This window comes from Carlito syrichta, unplaced genomic scaffold (assembly GCF_000164805.1).
Source record: "Carlito syrichta isolate Samal-C Ts95f unplaced genomic scaffold, Tarsius_syrichta-2.0.1 Scaffold311355, whole genome shotgun sequence".
NCBI lineage: Eukaryota > Metazoa > Chordata > Mammalia > Primates > Tarsiidae > Carlito > Carlito syrichta.
Genome location: NW_007255451.1, coordinates 41,697 through 60,213, shown reverse-complemented (window position 1 = coordinate 60,213; position 18,517 = coordinate 41,697). Strand labels below are relative to the sequence as shown.

At 49.3% G+C, this 18,517-nt stretch overlaps 1 protein-coding gene across 1 annotated transcript in view; it reads right to left on the bottom strand.

The window, feature by feature from the left end:
* Nucleotides 1-11,262: 11,262 nt before the first annotated feature.
* Nucleotides 11,263-18,517, bottom strand: part of LOC103271169 (forkhead-associated domain-containing protein 1) — a gene marked incomplete at its 5' end in the record, with an annotated part of 47,478 nt that continues 40,223 nt past the window's right edge. Inside the window, one exon of the mRNA XM_021717870.1 lies at nt 11,263-11,379. Within this exon, the coding sequence (XP_021573545.1) occupies nt 11,263-11,379 (117 nt within the window). The remainder of the gene's footprint in view (nt 11,380-18,517) is intronic.

Here is an 18,517-nt window from a genome sequence, read left to right as displayed (position 1 = left end):
AAGCCACCCCCCCACTTCGTCCCCCGTGTGGCAGCCGAGCAGGAGAGATTTGGCGGGGGGCGGGGGCCGGGAAGGGCAGAGAGGGGTTCTGCCCTGCAGTTTGGGTGTGGGGCAGGGGCTTGGGGGCGCCGCCCCACCCCCTTCTCCGGAATCCCCACGCCGTGAAGTCATAATCCTGTGTCTGTGACACCCTGTCGGTTGCCATGGAGACGGCTGGACGTTACACACTGGCGCTCTCGGTGCGGGCTGCAGGGGTGGAGGAGGAGGAGTTGGCCAGCAGCGACCCCGGTTGGATGGAACCGTGGCTGGAGTCGCTGGCATCTTTTGGAAAAGGGCCGACCAGTAGCAGCGAGGGAGATGGGACTGGAATTCACCCTGGAAAGGATCCCCGAAGACGTGGGAGAAGGAAAGAGCAAGGGGCCGGTTCTGTCCCCCGGGGCCCAGCACCGTCACATGGATGACTTGGCAGAATGGGCACTGGGCCAGGGTTGTCGCCTGTGACTTAGGGGAATTGACAGGGAGACCTTGATGTCGTTCTTTGGATGGGGACCCCAGAGAGAGCTGTCATTTGAAGAGTCAAAGGCTCACGGGAAGGGGCTGGGGAAGAGTTCAAGAGAAAATGCATCTCTGAGGTCACCTGAAAACTGCAGAGCTGTGGACATCCAGCAACAGAACCACTGGGGCCCTGGTAAGACTTGCAGATGCCCAGGCTCCCCTGCATTTTGACACGCATTCAGGGAGTTCTGCTCAATGGCATTTGAGAGTCACTGATCTAGGTGAAGGACCATGCTCTGCATGTGTCCTCTAAAATGTTAGGACAATGCTCAAGACCCCTGTGCAGAAACCACTTCCACCCACCAAGGCTCAGAGAAAAGATAGAGGCAGGGCTCACAAACCTGTGCTCTGGAGGCCGCATCGGAGATAGGAAAGCCAGCAAACTGTTGCAGAATAACTTGCACAGAATGGACACTCAGTTGGTGTTTGTCAATTTGTTGTGTTTATGAACTTTGCTGAATTAATTTAAAAGATGTTTTAGAAAGAATGAAATGGAGAGAAAAAGCCTTCAGCATTCAGAAGATGGGACATTTTCATTTACTTGTTTGTGAGATTGTTTCTGAGTGCAATAAAGATACTCAGCTAGGCCAGGTGTGGTGGTTTGCGCAGTAAACCTGTAATCCCAGCATTTTGGGAGGCTGAGGCAGGAAGATTGCTTGGGCCCAGGAGTTTGAGACCAGCCTAGACAGCATTACTAAAAAATGTTAGTCAGACATCATTACTAAAAAATATTAGTCAGGTATGGTGTCACGGACCTGTAGTTCCAGCTACTCAGGAGGCTGAGGTGGAAGGATTACCTGAGCCCAGAGAGTGGCAGCTGCAGTGAGGCATGATTGTGGGTGACAGAGTGAGACTCCAACTAAAAAAACAGATGCTCATCTTAAATGATTTTTGTGTGTGTTTGTATGTGTTGGGGTCTCACTCTGTCACCCTGGCTGGAGGACAGTGGCATGCTCACGGCCACCGCAGCCTCAACCTGCTGAGCTCAGGTGATCCTTCCGCCTGCCTCAGCCTTCCAAGTAGCTGGAACGAAAGGCATGAGCCACCACGCCCAGCTAATTTTTTGATTTGTTGTAGAGAAGAGTTCTCACCAAGTTGCCCAAGGCTGGTCTGGAACCCCTGGGCTCAGGCAATCCTTTCACTTCTGCCTCCCAAAGTGCTGGGATTATAGGTGTGAGCCACCACGCCCAGCGATTTTATTTTTTGGTTCTTTTTTTTGAGTTGGAGTCTCACTCTGTCGCCCAGACTGGAGTGCAGTGGCCGCTCCCGGCCACCGCAGCCTCGACCTGCTGGGCTCCGGTGATCCTTCCGCCTCAGCCTTCCAAGTAGCCGGAATTACAGGCATGCACTACCACGCCTGGCTGATTTTTTGATTTATTGTAGAGATGAGGTCTCACTGCCCAGGCAGGTCTCAAACCTGTGGGTTCAGGCAATCCATTCAGCCTCCCAAAGGCACGGGATTACAGGCTGAGCCACCGAGCCCAGCTGATTTTGTTTTTTTTTTAAGCTCAGAATTAAGTTTCTGTTAGTCTTGGGCCATTTGGCCCAGCTACTTGTAAAAGACAAGTTTCCATATCTCCCATACGTGGCCTTGAAGGACCCAAGAGAAGCAAAATAGTTGGTTGTTTAAGGAACGTGAAGGACAAGGGACAGGGTGTGGATAGAAACAAGGTTTAAGATGCTATCTGCACATGATGTGTCTGTGGGGATGCTTAAGTTTGCCAAATTCTCAGTCTTCCACACAAAGCAGCTAATTGCTTTCAAAACTCTGCTTAAGCCTTCATTTACCCCAATGTATGATTCCTAGTGGTTATGCATAAAACAGGGCTGCCTTTCTTACGAAATGTTTTGCATCTGCTTGACGTGGGAGCAAACTTAACTGTGAGGAGATAATGTGCGGGTTTGCCTTCTTGAAAAATAACTTTACATAGATGTGGAAAACCCGGGGTTTTGGTTTGAATTCTGTGGATTGACTATGCGTACTAGACTCCCCGGTCAGTTACCCATTCAGCTGGGTGGACACAACCTGTGGGGGGAGGGGGGTCCAGGACACAGGTTGGGGAATTCCTGCTCATTACCAATGGCATCTTGTACAAGGGCCACTGTATCAGCAGCCTTGAAGCTGTTCAACGCAGGCAGAGCTCAGGAAATGGTGCCGATGGCTGAACCCTTTAAATGCCTCTTGGGTTGATTTTTCTCATAGATTTTTGGGGTGTGCAGAATGCTGAGGTTCTGTGACAAGGCGACATCTCAAGCTGCCCAGTGCTCTGAGGACTGTTGATCTGTTTCAAAGTCAGAGATACACGCTAGGGGCTGTATTTTATTTGAACTTTGTTTTTCTCCTAAGGCCATTGGACTTCAGGAAGAGTACTTTTCCAGGAATCAAAGTAGTGAAAGGCAAGAAAAGCAGAGAAAACTGAGGAGCCCTGACTGGAGGTGAAACTTCCAGGAAACGTTAGTCGCCTTTTGATGAGGGGAAATAACTTTTTTTTTTTTTGAATCGGTGTCTCATTCTGTCGCCCAAGCTGGAGTGCAGTGGCATGCTTACAGTTATCGGCAGCCTCGACCTGCTGGGCTCAGGCGATCCTTCCACCTCAGCCTTCTAAGTAGCTGGAACCACAGGCACATGTCACCATACCCAGCCAAGTTTTTGATTAATTGTAGAGACAAGATCTCATCAAGTTGCCCAGGCTGGTCTCGAACCCCTGACTCAGGCAATTCTCTCGCCTCCACCTCCCGAAGTGCTGGGATTACAGGTGTGAGCCACCGTACCTGGCCAGAAACCACTTTTGAATGATCCTGAGTTCTGTGCCCCAAGCGTAGATTGCTGCAGAAAGAAATGATCTGGACTGGTGACACATGACAGCATTTGGTCATGTGGAAAGAATGATCTTCAGGAAAAATCACACTCTCGGCAAAAGGATTTTTACAGAGGCAGGGATGAGCAAGAGCCAGTTCTGACAATATTCCAGTGGCAAGGGAGACTGAGTCATCATTACTTATGTTTCTTCTCCTCCTCCCACATCTCCTTGTGTAACTGTCTTTCTGGGAGGGGTGAAGGGATATGAAGAAAAACAACAGGATTTTCAAGAAGGTGGGGGAGAGGCAAGGAGAAGGACTAGGAAGAGCTCTTGGGTGAGGAGGAGATGCATGAATGTTGGGAACATTCCAGGGCCTGACAGAACCAGGTGGTCCCTCCAGCCCCAGATGCTGGGGCAAGAAGAAGGAAGGACGGAGGCAGCAGAGATAAGGCTGGCGCATAAAATGCAGCGCGCCCTTGGCTCTTCACAATTACTCACTTACTGATAAATGATGGCAAACACTCCACAGTCATCAGGAAACCCTTGATGGATGGAGCAAGATACACAGAGGTCAAGGTTCAGGGGCAGCACAGATCCTCGTTTGGGCCAATTGGAGTGAGAGCAGGATGGGGTCACCGCCCGGTGGGCCTCAGAGGCTTTCTAGTTTCTTCCAGGATCTGGAAGCCGTGGAAGGCACGTGATAGGGGAGCAGCTGATGTCAGGCGGATATGGGTGGGACTGCTGGGGAGGAGGAAGAAGAGTCAGGAGGGAATGGGTGATGACAGGTTGGCAGCGGCAGGTGGACCCGTTTGCAGGTCATTAGAAACCCATTTATCTGTGGGGCTCTCTTTTTATGGGTTATCTTGCTACTGCAAATCGACTTGAAACCAAGAAGGTCTTTCAAATCAGTTACAGATGCCCAACTGGGCATGCTGTCTGCGTTTAAGTCACAGGCAGTTAGGTCAGCATCCCAGTTTAACACCCTGATAGGCCTGAATCAGTCCTGTTTTCAACTCCCCAAGAGTGGGGGTGGGGTGAGGGGGGTGCCTTAAAACCTGGTGATGCTTCTTCTGTGGTGCCCACCTGGACCCTTTCCAAAGATGGTAATGAAATGGGCAGCTGATTTAGATGTTCTGTTTTTGTTTTGGGGATTTTTTGAGTTGGAGTCTCATTCTGTCGTCCAGGCTGGAGTACAGTGGCATGATGGCTCACTGGGCTTAGGCAATCCTCCCGCCTCAGCCTCCCAAGTAGCTGAGACCACAGGCACATGCCACCATGCTTAGCTTATTATTATTATTATTGTAAAGACTGCTTTATTGGAGGCAGTTAGTACAAGTCAATAAATATTGACCCCCAAAGAAGAGCTACTTGTCAGGTTACTGGTCCATAGAGAGCTGAAAGAAACCGATCCAAGCCACTGCTGGGGTGACTAAAATCTGTCCTGCTTCTTGGGAAACATATATGCATATGCTGTTCCCCCATCTGAAAGAATCATGGTGGCTCTATACAGAAGGGCATCAGACTCCTCACCCTTTAGATGCACCGCAATACCATTATCCTCCTGAAATGGCTTTTGTTTCTCTGGAACTTTATTTTCAAAATGCCTGTGTGAAGCAGTGCTTATGGTCCTCTGGGCAACCTGACGAAGAGCCAGTAGACCCTGCAGCATCCTGACTCGGTTACTGCCCCATTACTATTTTTTGTAGGTTTTGTTGTATTGCCTAGGCTGGCGGTTTAGATTGTTTATGCTTCACCAGCTACTCTGTGAAAGCAGTGTTCTGAGACATCCAGGCAATCAGGGCATGTTTATTAAGTGTGCAGGGCACTGGGCACTGGTCCTGGATTTCTCCTGGTTGTGGGCAGGCAGGGGGACGGGAAGGTGGGGGGGCTGAAAGTGTGTAAGATTTATTGGACCCCACACTGGGAGACTGACCGAGAGACGCTACAGTTCTTCCAGCTAAATCCCCCTTGGTCAGGACCCAGCAGTTATTATCCATAATGAAGTGTTAATAAAATAGCTGTCCTCCCCAGCATAACCTGGAGCGGGGGGAGGGACCTATCTGGTTCAACTTCACATCAGTGCCCAGCAGAGTAGCTGACCTGGGTCGAGTGCTGGAGAAATGTTTGTTGAGTGAATGCAAGGGGACCTGCCCTGCCTGAGGGCTGGAGACAGACTGGGCGTTTTTCTCAGTGTCCCCTCCAGAGTGGCCCATTTTTAGGTCTCAAGGTCACTGCCAAGAAAGAGAAACTGCTAAAGTGACACCGCTGTGCACCCACATGACTCAACACAAAAGTTAACAGGAGCCCTTAAAAAACAAGCCTCTCAAGTGTCTGTCCCCTATCATTTCTGAGGATAGCGTCAGTGGCATCAGATAGGAGTTGGGGCCAGGTGACCTGCTGGTCTCTGGGCATCACTGTGACCCAGCGGTCATGTAAGCACTTCTCTGCTCAGCAGACAGGCGGAAGGAATAGCCGGAAGGTACAGGTGAACACTGCATGCCACCCTTGGGAAACTGAAAGGGACATTGTAAAATTAACACATGATGGGCCAGTGTATAGATAATGCAGAGACAGACCATATCAGCGGGAAGAAACAGCAGGGTGTGTAGGCCAGGGACACCTGACCTAAGGCGTAACTCACAGAAAGCAGGTGACTCTCAAGAGAGTCAATAAATCAGGACGCCTGGAGGTGGGGACTGTGTCTCGAAGGTGTCGTTCTTTCAGGCTTGGTTCAGGGAAGGCAGGTCTTCCAGATCCACTGGCAAAGTTCCTGCTTGTGCAGTGGAGTTGTGGCATTTCATAATGTCTATATATTGGCTTTGTCCATGGTTCCTGACTCATGACTTCCATAACCCCTTGCTACAGGAAACAGAATCTCTCTCTGACCCTCTCATGCCCTCCATTTGCCCGCCAACAGCAGGACTCTAATCTGATTGCGGGTTGTAAGATCCTCATTCCAGGGAGGGTCCTGCCCCACTCCCTGGGGGAAGGAATGCCATGGAGAGGCGAAGATGAGTCTGAGCAGACAGGACTTCCTGGGTTTAGATCACACCCTTTTGGTTCAATCCCAATTCAACACGATTGCCATGCTCCGATCATGTGTGTCTAATGGTGTCTCTATAAAAGGCCCAAGAGGATGGGTTCAGAAGTTTCTGGAAAGCAGGACGGGTGGAGCTCCCTGGAGGATGGCCTGCCCGGAGAGGACATGGCAGCTCTGCACCCCTCCCCGCATCTCTTTATCTATATCCTTTGTAATGTCCTTTATTACAAGCTAAACCTGTTTTCCTGTGCTCCGTGAGCTGCTCCAGCAAGTTAATCTAACTTGAAGAGGGGTTGTAGGAGCCCCAACTTGATGCCAGTAGGGTCAGAAGTTCTGGAGGCCTGGACTTGGGACTGGAGTCTGAAGGGAGGGGCAGTCTTGGGGATGGAGGTTTAGGCTATAGGAGCAGATGCTGCCTCCAGGAAGATAGTGTCGGAATGGAACTGGAGGAAGTCGGCGGGTGTCCGTGGCAGAACTGGTCACTTGCTTGTGGGTGTGGAAACTCCCACACATTTGGTTACAGGAGTTTTCTGTGTTGTTGTTGAGGGTGAGAATAGGAAAAAGCAACTCCAAGTGGCATAATGGTTAGGAACTGGGCTTGGAAATCCTGGTGAGGTGATCTTGGACAAGCTACTTTACCTTTCTGGCCTTAGCTGCATTGCCTGTAACATGGGATACCTATCTCCTCTTGGAATACCTGAGAGGGCTAAATAAGAAAATTTATATAATGTGTTGAGCACAGTGTGTGGCACGTAGTAAAAGCTCAAAATGCTCTTGATGATGAAGATGACAATAATCTGGTTTCTTGTAGCCATAGGGCCAGTAACAGCCGTGCAGATATCAATCATCTAGTCTGGGTGGCAGTTTAACACAGGGGTCAGCAAATCTGGCCCACTATTTTTAAATAAAGTTTTATTGGAACACTGTCATGCTCGTTTATTTACAAAACATGCTGCAACGGCAGAGTTGAGACGGATGGTCGATAAAGTGTAGTGGTCCTTTACATCAAAAGGGCTTTTACTATCTGCCCTTTACAGGAAAAGTTTCTCAGCTCCAGCATCACTAATGACCTGAGCCTGTCCTCATCAATTAGCAGACAACCAGCAGCTTCCTGGACTTCACTCAGGAAAGTGATACATGAAGCAGCTAAGGGTATAAAGGCTGGGCTCCGACACTTGCTCAGTGACCTTGGGCAAGTGATTTAATCCAGACTCATCATTTTCACAGGTAACACAGGAGTGGTGATACTGTGAGGACTAAGTGAGATAACGTCTGAACCGTGCTGGGCACAGTGTTGGATGGCTAGTAAGGACACTAAACAAAGACGTTACTATTATTAGCTATTAAACTTCAACTGTTGAAAGAAATGCCTGGTAGAGGTCACTGCTGCATGCAGCTCTGTTTAAAGAATGCCCAGCAGTCATCCTGCACCCAGTCACAAAAGAAATGTGGATGTCAACAGTGAGCACTCCCATGCGATGTACCCAGTTAATGAATGACTCTGTCTCTCTTTAAGTTAAAGCAGTAGATCAGAGTGTGAAAAGGAAGCAAGGTCAAGGCCATGAGGTCTGGTGCAGTAGTATCAGTACCTGGCACATAGTAGGCCCTGAATGAAGTATTTGTTGCCTGGGTGAACGAAAGTTGGTTGTCTAACATAAAAGTGATTTGGCAGCCAAAGGGCACCTCTGATCTCTCTGATGGTAAGACCACAGTTAGCCAGAAGAGAAGATTTCTGTTTCCAATATTTTAGGGTCTTAGGAAGGAAAACAATGCCAAAGATGACAAGAAACTCAAAACAAGGAACCCGTGAATGCTTCCCACCACAGGACAGAGACATTGCGATGGATTCCTGGGGAACAGATGGACAATGAGAAATGTTTAGAAAAACAAAAGCAGGCACATAAGGTCATGAATTGGCCCAAAATAACTTGGGACACTGAGCAGATGAATGCAAGCAGCACATCTCTATGGAAATGAGGCCAAGCTGATAAGCCGAAATAGTCTACCCTCCCTGGGTGCCCCGACTCCTGCTTTAGAAGGCCTCAGCGTGAAAGAGAGATGTGTGAGCCCCCCAGGTCTGCGTGTTCTCTCATTGTCAGGGTATTGCTTTCATTCCTAAGTCCCTAGAATTTGGAAACCACTCCATTTACCAGGAGCATGCTTTGGAATGCAGATCCCAAAGCTATTTTTTCCTCCTAGACATTTCATGACTCTGGTTTCTACAACAGCAGGCACTGGTGACGCTGCCAAGTTTCAAGAGAAGGGCACCTTATCTGCAAAGTCACGAATCCAAGAATCCGAATGGGTTACCATTGGCAAGACAGAAGGAAGTTGTTTGTCTTGGCTGCTTGGAGGATTGGAAAGATCTTGGTAGGTTTGGGGATGTACAGGTAACTTGTTGGACCTTGGTACAACCCCTAAAGGAAAGGTTGCTGGAAGCTTCTCAGAATTACCCATGAAGATCATGTAGCAGAGCATCTTAGTAAATGCCAACTTGGTTGCAAATAACAGAAACTCAAACCAACTGAAGAAAGAAGAGGGCATCCATGGGGATGAAAAGCCGGTTCCTGGCTGTCCCAGCCTGACTCTCCAGATTTGCTTAATCACTGATTCTCTAACCTTTCTCATTTCCTTTCAGTAAACTCTCTTTTCTGTTTAAATTAGCCAAGGCATCTTGAGTGACACAGAGGGTCCCAGTGGAACCCAAGGGCAGACACTGGAAGGAACTAGGAATCAGAAAGACATTGGAAATCCAGGTAACTTTCTCCTTCTGCGTCAGTTGGAAACATTCTCAGCTTCAAATAACAGAAAACCTGATGTGGGCAGACTGTGAAGATGTGGAGCCCCTCCCACATGGACTCTGGCCTTAACTGATGGGATATTAACAAACACAAGGCAGGTAGAGACTTGAAAAGTGCTTGTGCATTGGGGCTTGTTCTCATCAGCTGCTCTTGGAAACTGGTGACCGCCACCATGTGAATGTGCCTGGTCTGGCCTGCTGGGTGATAGTGGGTGGGCTGAGCAGAGACAGCTGTCCCGTGGAAGGCCCCTCTAGTCTGGGTTTCTCAGCCTCAGTGCTATTGACATTTTAGATCAAAGATTTCTTTGTTGCAGCGAGTTGTTCTGTGTATTGTAGGATATTAGCAGTATCTTTGGCTTCTCCTAGACAAAAGCAGCACTGCCCCAACCCCTGGCTGTGACAACTAAAATTGTGTCCAGACATTGCCAAAGGTCTCCTGGGGGGCAAAATTGCTCCTAGTTGGGAACTCCTGCCTGACTCAACTTGCCTGCCAATGACCAGACTTGTAAAAGAGGCTGTTCTAACCACCTAGCCCCAGTCAAGCCAGCCCAGACTGGAAACCTGCCTCACTTGACACACAAAATCCTAAGAGATAATAAACACTTGTCATTTTTAAGTCACTAAGTTTTGAGTGGTTTGTTCCACAGCACAGACATATACACCTGACTACAGTGGCTTAAATAGATAGGGATTATTTGTCTTACACAAGAAGTACAGAGGTAGGCAGTTCAGTCATGGCTCAGAGCTCAGGGATGCCTCCAGGCACCCACCTAGGCCTTCTTGTCTCTCCACTCCATGGTCCTTGACAGGTGGGCTTTGGCCTCTTGCTGCTGCCTGATGGTCCCCAAGATGGCTGCTCCAGCTCCAAGTCTGTGCACCAGGAGTGAAAAAGAAGACAAGGCCAAGGGACCAGGGGTGGATGCTTTCTTCTAGTGAAGCTTGTCTTTTATTCCAGAAGGGAAGCCCTCCCCAGAGGCTTTGACTTATGCCATTGGCTGGATCTGTACAACACGGCCAGCCCTAGCTGCAAGGGAGGCAGAAAAAACAAGATGGTTAGCTTTGACCCTATATGCTAGAAGAAACCAGTGACTAAGCAGTGACTTTGTAGAGCCTATATGCTAGAAGAAACCAGTGACTAAGTGACTTTGTAGGTAGACATTGTATCTGCTACTCAGCAGTGTCTGCTGCACTCTCTCTCTCTGGGGCTCCAGAGCTTGGATGGATGGAGAGAAGGTAGAGAGTGGAGCAAGGAAAACGGGGGTCTCTCCAAATACCGTGAAAATAAGTGTGTCTACCTGGGCTGTGTGTGTTCTTTGGTGACTGAGAATCGAATGTGTCATTGTGCTCTGGGAATGCAGCTACTGGGCCATCCTAGTGTAGCAGAATGTACAAGACAGAATTAAAAACCTGGGTTCAAGGCCCAACTCTTGAGTTTACTACATGAGTGATTTTAGGCAGGCCATTTCACTTCTCTGGACCTCAGGTTCCTTATCTGGAAAATGGGGACCATAATACTATTTACCTCCCAGGGTTTGGGGGAGGATTACATGAGAAGTGTTTTGAGAACGGTGGGGTGCCACATGAATGTTAGTCATGACTATGAAAGTGATGAAACGGGTTGGTGTTCTAGTTTATTACAGTAAACTAGATCATGGCCCCAGCAGCCCTGAGGTTATGACTCTGCCCTGTGGCACCAGTATGCAGTCTTGGGTTATCTTAACTATTTGGCTTTTAGAGCTCTTTGGAAGTCTGACTTTTGAGGACATTGTGGCCCAAACATGGAACCAGTCGCATCTACCAGGCTGGGGAGTCTGCCTTACAAACATATATTCTTTCTCTACCTGTGGCTGTGTACATTTATAGGTTTTTTTTTTTTTTTTAAAAGGACCCTAGTCCCCACACATTCCAAAAGACAATATTGTGCAAAATACCAGTCTAGAAAGTAAAATGCCAGGGTAACACTCTTTCAAGTCCTACAAATGCATCTTGTATTTTGACACAGAAGGCACAGAATAGTCAAGCCGACTTACGGAGGATCACGCAAGGCCTGGTGGAACAGCATTTCTCTAGTTCCTTCCCCCAGACTTTGAAAGCAAAAGGCTCTGGCAAGACTTGCTGGATGTTTCTTTCTTCAGCGTCTCTCTGTCTTGGTCTATCTTTTGGGTGGCTTTTCTGGATCCAACCTTCAACAAGCAAGAGGAACAAACACACAAACCCTATAATTGCAGCAAGATCCCAAAATGTTCCACCCAAGTGGTTTTGTTACTTTTTTTGGACACAAAATACAATGTTTCTTGTAAAGAACGAAAGAAAAAGAAAGAAAGAAGGAAGGAAGAAAAAAAAAGAAAAAGAAAGAAAGGAAAACATAGGCCAGGTGCCATGGTTCAGGCCTGTAATCCCAGCATTTTGGGATGCTGAGGCAAGAGAGTTACTTCAGCTCAGGAGTTTGAATCAGCCTAGGCAACATAGCAAGACCTTGTCTCTACAGAAAATCTAAAAATTAGTCGGGCATGGTGGCACGTGCCTGTAGTCCCAGCTACTTGGGAGACTGAGGCAGAAGGATCGCTTGAGTCCAGGAGTTTGAGGCTGCAGTGAGACGTGATTGGGCCACTGTATTCCAACCTGGGCAACAGAGTGAGACCCTGGCCAATGTATACACACACACACACACACACACACACCCACACACACACACACACACACACACACGCAAAAGGAGCTGCAATGATTTATTATTACCAGAGATGGGCCTGATGAATGCTTTGGAGTATACCTTTCCCGATATACAGATTTTGCTTTCCTAGTCTACATTTTCATATTTTATGGTTTTGAAACCAGGAGCTTCTTGTGATAAGCCATTCACTGAGATGGCGTTTCTCCCAAGGTTATTACTGCATTGAATGTGTCTTATGTCTCTGATGGCGTAGAAGGAAAAAAATGCAGAATAGTTCAGGGGATCTGTCTAACCCCGTGAGCATGTCCCACCACCCGGGAGTGGGTATATGGCCAGTTACATGTATGACCCTACTCCCACGTCATAGTTGACTGGACTCTTGGCACAACTGGCTTTCCAGCTGATCACCCCCAGGATTTAGGATTAGGGGCTCTGAGCTGCCGCTTGCTCCCTAGGCTGATCCTTTGAACTGGGGGACTATGAGGTTGTCCTTGCCTGTTACGTGACTAGAGAGAGAAGGAATCAGCAGAGGGATTGAGAGGCACAGAGAGGACGAGTGGTCACAGGCACGCGTGGGGACATGTATGTGTGTACACGTGCATGCGTGTGCAAGAGACAGTGCCTGGGATCTGACAGCTTCACAATCTTCCCTCTCACTTTTATGAGACCCTCATGCTGTGTCTTTTTCTTCCTTTTTTTTTTAGAGACAGGATCTCACTCTGTTGCCCATGCTAGAGTGCAGAGGCTCAACCATAACTCATTGCAGTCTCAAACTCCTGGGCTCAAGTGATCCTCCCACCTTAGCCTCTCGAGTTCTGCAACTACAGGTGAACACTACCATGCTTGGTTAATACACACACACACATAATTACTTATAATAATTATATATATAATCATTATTATTTTTTGAGTCAGGTTTTCACTCTGTCACCCAGGCTGGAGTGCACTGGCGTGATCATAGCTCACTGTAGCTTTGACCTTCTGGGTTCAGGTGATCCTTCCACCTCAGCCTCCTGAGTAACTGGGACTACAGGTGCATACCACCATGCCTGGCTAATTTTTGGAATTTTTTGTAGAGACAAGTCTCGCTATCTTGCCCAGGCTTGTCTCAAAATCTTGGACTCAAGCAATCCTCCCACCTCAGCTTTTCAAAGTGCTGGGCTTATAGTGTGAACCACCATGCCCAGCCTCATTTTCACATCCTTATAAAAGCTCCCTTCACCCCTTTTCTGAGTAGGTTTCTGTCAATTGCAACCAAGAATCTCTCTCACACACAATTCCATACACTTTGTAGGTTGATTGCAAGTTTTTTTCCAACAGCGTTTAAGTGGCCAGTCCTATGTCCTGCAGATCTTTGCCTCCAGCCTTCAGTATGCACATATACCTGGGCCAGAGGGCTGGGTGGATGGTCATTTCAGCTCGGCCACTTACTATGTGACCCTCGGTTTCCCCATCTGTCAAACAGGGACCAGAATATCGTTCTGTGCTCCTCAGAGGGCTGGGAGGAGATTCTAGGAGGACTTCAATGGAAGGGGCTGCTAGGCCATCCCTTAAGCTCTTTTTACCTGAAGATAGTTTCAGAATCATCTCCTGAGACCTGTGCTAGTGGTCAACAGGGACCTAGACGAGTTTTGAAACTCTGCCTTTTAAGATCTTATCAGGGCAGAAAGACTAAAATCTCTACACTAGCCTGCAAAGTAAACATAGGTCAGAATGCCTAGGGGGAAAAAGAAAGCAGACAGCCACCATCAAAAGCCTCCCCCTCTGGACAACCCGTCCTTTCTGTTCCTTTTCATTTGATTTTCAATAAAATTGCTGACTCTGGATGGCTTCCAAATGCCAGTGCCCTGACCCGGTGTGGAGTTGGCTGCCCAAGCTGGAGCCAGGGAGCTTGTTAGAAATAAAGAATCCAGGGTCCCCAGGGCCCTCACCCCCAAGGCGGCCAGGAGCCTGGGGTGGGAAGCGCCTTGGATGCGGCTTTGGCTCTTTCTGGAGGGAGGGAGGGTCCGGCAGAAGGCAGCTGGGCTGGCAAGCCGAGGAAGAGGGAGAGGCAGGGAATGCGAAGCATAATTGCAGGTGGGAAGGGCAGGGGAGGCTTCTGGGTTCCGCTTGGCGTTTGGAACCACAAGCCTCACCTTAGAAGGAAAGAAGGAGAGGAGCCAGTCATTGAAAACAGCGACGCCCAGGTGCAGACCAATCAGGGCGGGCCCGGTGGCTGTTCAAACAGCTGTCGGCATGGGCTCTGGCCACTCAACCTCAGGGTTTCAACATTCCTTCCACAGGGTGGCCTCTCTGGGCGCTTGACCTGGAGCGGGGTCCCTGCGAAATGTGCCCCTGAGTTCCATCCACAGGCCTTCGCCCTCACAACACTCTGCACAAAGGAATTATTTCGCCATTACTTGTATTTACTTTTTCTTCTTTAAAAATGGCCCAGCTGGGCTCGGTGGCTCAGTCTGTAACCCCAGCACTTTGGGAGGCCGAGGTGAGAGGATTGCCTGAGTCTCAGGGGTTCGAGACCAGCCTGGGAAACTTGGCAAGACCTCGTCTCTACAATAAATCTCTACAATAAATCACAAAAGACTAGCTGGGTGTAGTAGCGTGTGCCTGCAGTTTCAGCTACTTGGAAGGCTGAGGCGGAAGGAGCACTTGAGCACAGCAGGTTGAGGCTGCAGTGGCCGTGAGTGTGCTACTGCACCCCAGCCTGGACGACAAAGTGAGACTCCAACTCAAAAAAAAATAAAGCCCAAGACTACACCAAGAAGGCAGGGGTTTTTATGTGTCTTCATTGATCTAGCTCTGTGTTTCTCAAGCTTTTTTTCAGTGCCGCCTCCACCCAAGGAGACTCTTAGGGATTTTCCCCTAATCTCGCCCACCCTTTACAGATAAGCACAGTGTGTGTGTGTGTGTGTGTGTGTGTGTGTGTGTGTGTGTGTGTGTGTCTGCATGTCTATGTAGATGTGTATATCTGTGCTTTACACATAAAAAGAATGAATTTTTGCACTGCCTCACTGAGGATGCATGGTTGACCCTCAATGTCTGGACAGCCCCTGAGTAGTCCAGACTCTGGAACAGTACCTGTCGAGTGACTGAGGCCAGAACAGTCTCTTTTTCTACCCCCTACCCAGTGGTACTCAACAGGTGTTTGTTAACTGGAAGATTTTCTTCTTAGCATACAACCTACAAACATAAAACACTATTAGCTGCAATAAAAAAAAAATTCATGAATGGCATTTTGGAGGACAGAAAACAAAACTCCACAGGGCCTCGAAAGGAAAGGAGTTTCCAGCTCTGAAAGCTTGCAGGGATGGAGACTGTTTCATGAGTGGGCGAGACTGGAAGAGTGGATTTTCCATGTCCACCTTCCTGTGTTGGAACGATGACTCATCACCCTAAGGACTCAAGGCTCACTGGTGAGGAGGGAGCCTCCAAACCAGCTTTGCAAGGAACCTGGAGGAAACCTCTTGCCCCAAGGAGACCCTAGACTTCAGACCCCCAAGCCTGGCTTGAGGGTGGGAAACAAGAGAAGGCCGTCTTTGGCGCGCAGCTGAAGCACCAGCCATGAAATCCGGGGGCTTCACATCTCAGGGAAGCACGATATTCCTCTAACATCTGGGGTCCGTCCCATATCAACGGTCACGCTCCATCCCAGGCGGTCCTCGGTCAAGTCCTGGCTGCAGGGCGGTGCCTGCCTGCGGCAGCCTCTCCGGGTGCTTGCATGAATAAGTAGCAAAACTCCCCTTCCTTCCCACTCTGCGGGGTAGCAAAGGTCTCAAGTCTGGGGGCGCCTGGGGATGCTCTCTACCCTCCTCACATCTGCTCTCCTTCCAGTCTCTGGGCAAGGGTATTGGTGGAGAAGCGGCTTCTAATTTCCAAAAACGTCCCTTGCATGGAATTTCCTTGGTTTTCCCAATGATCATTGTGTTGTCTCAGAATAACGGTGGCCTTTCATCAAACGTGAACGTATCCCCTCTCCCGTATTCAACTGAAATGTGTCTGCTGAGCTTCCCGAGAGGCTGCCTCTGCTTCTGGTACTGGGCCCCTTCCAGCTCTGGGCGACACAGCGAATGGCAGTGGTTCAACATGCTTAAGATTTCATAGCCTTGGTTCTCAACTCTTAATAAAGCATATTTATTCCAGAGGATTCGCATCTAAAGCAATTCAAGAGAAATGCCACCCAAATCGCATCAGGTTTATCACCTGAAGGACAGCAAGGAGCGCTGACCTGGCATGAGCCCTTTCCCAAGCTCTGGGGAGTTCTCTTGCTTGGCTCTGTGGCTCTGGACAGGTGAAAGCCTCTGAGCCTCAGACACCGCATCTGTAGACTGGGAATAACCACGGTCCTCTCCCCACTGGGTGCGGTGAAGATTAAGCGCGATAAGGTGTCCGAGTGCTTAGCTCTGAGCCCTGCACACCCTAAGGCACAACATGCAACGGGAGAGTGACCCCTGCCCGCAGGCTTTCTACTCATGCCCTCCCGGCTTCTCTTCTCTTTCTGGCTCACCTGGGGATTGGAGTTCTGCATCCTGTTCTTCACCATCTCTATAAATGCTCGTCTCTTGAACACAGAAAGAATATTAAGAAAATTTAGTTTATGTTCCTCCTTGCCATTTGCATCAGAGAAAAATGGATTTTTCTCAACTTTCTGCTGCTACCCTTCTGGAATGCTGGGCCTTCCCAGGGAGGAGGAGTGGCGATGTGTGTCTGCAGAAGGGCATGGCTTTTGGGAGCCATGCTGTACTGCCCTGTGGAGTCTCTGGGGATCTACGTTCCAGAGTCCATCAGAGGGAACAGTGCTCTTCCTGGAGGACAGATCTGCTTTAGCCAGAAGCAGAGCTCCAGGGTGGGCGGAAAAGGCTGCAGATGCAGGTGGTTTTCCACCTCAGCACCCCAACGGCTCAGGCAGGATGGAACCCAAGACACCCCAAATCTGAAGCCTGCCATTTCCCTGGGTTTGATTTATAGCTGCTGACCCTGAGGAAAGAGTGTCCCCTAGGCACACAACAGTGAGGGAGAGGGGGACACAACAGTGAGGGAGAGGTCCGGGGCCACCCTCTCAGTGAGCCCTGAGCTTCTGCCAGGGTCACCAGCCTGATGCCTCCAGGGCTCAGGGAAGTAAAAGAAGGGGGTGAGCTGGGGAAGCACCAAATACAGCGGCCCGGGCCTTTCTAAGGGGCCTGCCTGGAGGTGGCGGCAGGCAGGACTGTGGGCCTCGTGTTGCCAGAGCGTCCAAGTTTCCCAGAGAAGCTGGAAATCCGGAGTATTTGGTGGAAGTGTCCTAGTTTGAAACATTACTTTAAAAAAAACAAACCCAAACAAAATGTCCCATGAGCCTGATGAGACATGTCTGTGGCCTGCCATTTTGGGATACCTGCCTCAGGGCCTCCCACCCTGGAGCTCAGTAAATAGCTATGGGTAGGTTGCCAGACAAGACAGAGGCTGCCTAGTTAAACTTGAATTTCAGAATCAAAGATACTTTTTTTAGCATAAGTATATCCCATGCACTATTTGAGGTACACTTATTTTAGATACACTACACAACTATTTGTTTAGCCGAAATTCAAATTTAACTGGGTATCCTGGTTTATTTTTTTCCCTTAATCTTGGCATTTCTAAAACTCCTGGAGGAAGTGAGTTGGGCTGTTTTTGGGATGTGGCATCCGTACGTCTCTTCCGTCCTTACAAAGCCACTGCCTGTGCAGGCTGGCGGCCTGTGTTGAGCTGACAGTTGCCCTCCAGGGGGACTTGAGCCTGCAGCCACTCAGTTTTTGTCACAAACTTAGTGGAGAGGAACTAAGCTCGGAAGGCAGTCACCATCCAAATCCCCAGACATTACAAAGTCGAGGTTTCAACCTTCCTTCTTGCCTTCCTTCATTCCTCTTGCCCCCCGGCAGAAGCTGTACCCAAGCAAAATCTTAGGAGAAACTCGGTGTACGAAACATAAGGAGAGCTCCAGTGGAAACCAGATGGGGTGGGGCACAGCCTTCCACGGACCCCTGGGCTTCAGGGAACTCCAGTTTGAACACTGCTCCAAAGCCCACTCCTGGCTTCAGTCCAGTCAGTGGACAGCGAGCACTGAGGAGCAGAGCCCAGCCCCGGCAGAGCTGCTTTCGCTAAACTCTCCCGGCCTCACCAGATGTGATGGCTTCCGTCTGTCTCTGGGGTTGTTCTGAGACACGGCTCTGCCAACGTGGCACTACTTCCACACTGAGGCTGTACCTAGGGATGTGGCTCTTTACGTCTCACAATGTCTCCTCGGGGAAAAGTCCCGAATGGCCTTGTTCTGAGAACGTGTGTGGGCCTTCTGTCCATCATGTCTCATGGACACTATAAACTGCAGACCTAGCTGGCTTTTCGTTTCTCATCGGCTGCCAGGAAAGCCGGAGTCCACTGAGGCCCCCCTGGGGCGGTGAGGACGTGCTTACAGCAGTTATCTCCATCCTCATTCCTGGCTCCATTTTGTACCCGCGCTTCCCCCTTCTCCACCCCTCTTATTCATTCTTAAGGGGCAGGGCTTCCTGGGGCTCCCCACACCTCCCTTTTTCTCGTATGACCTCATCTCAAAGTCCCCAAATCACTTAGCGCCTTGGACAGTGGCTCCTTTGGCCAAGACGACACTAGAATTTCCCCTCTGCCTTTCTCACCTCAAG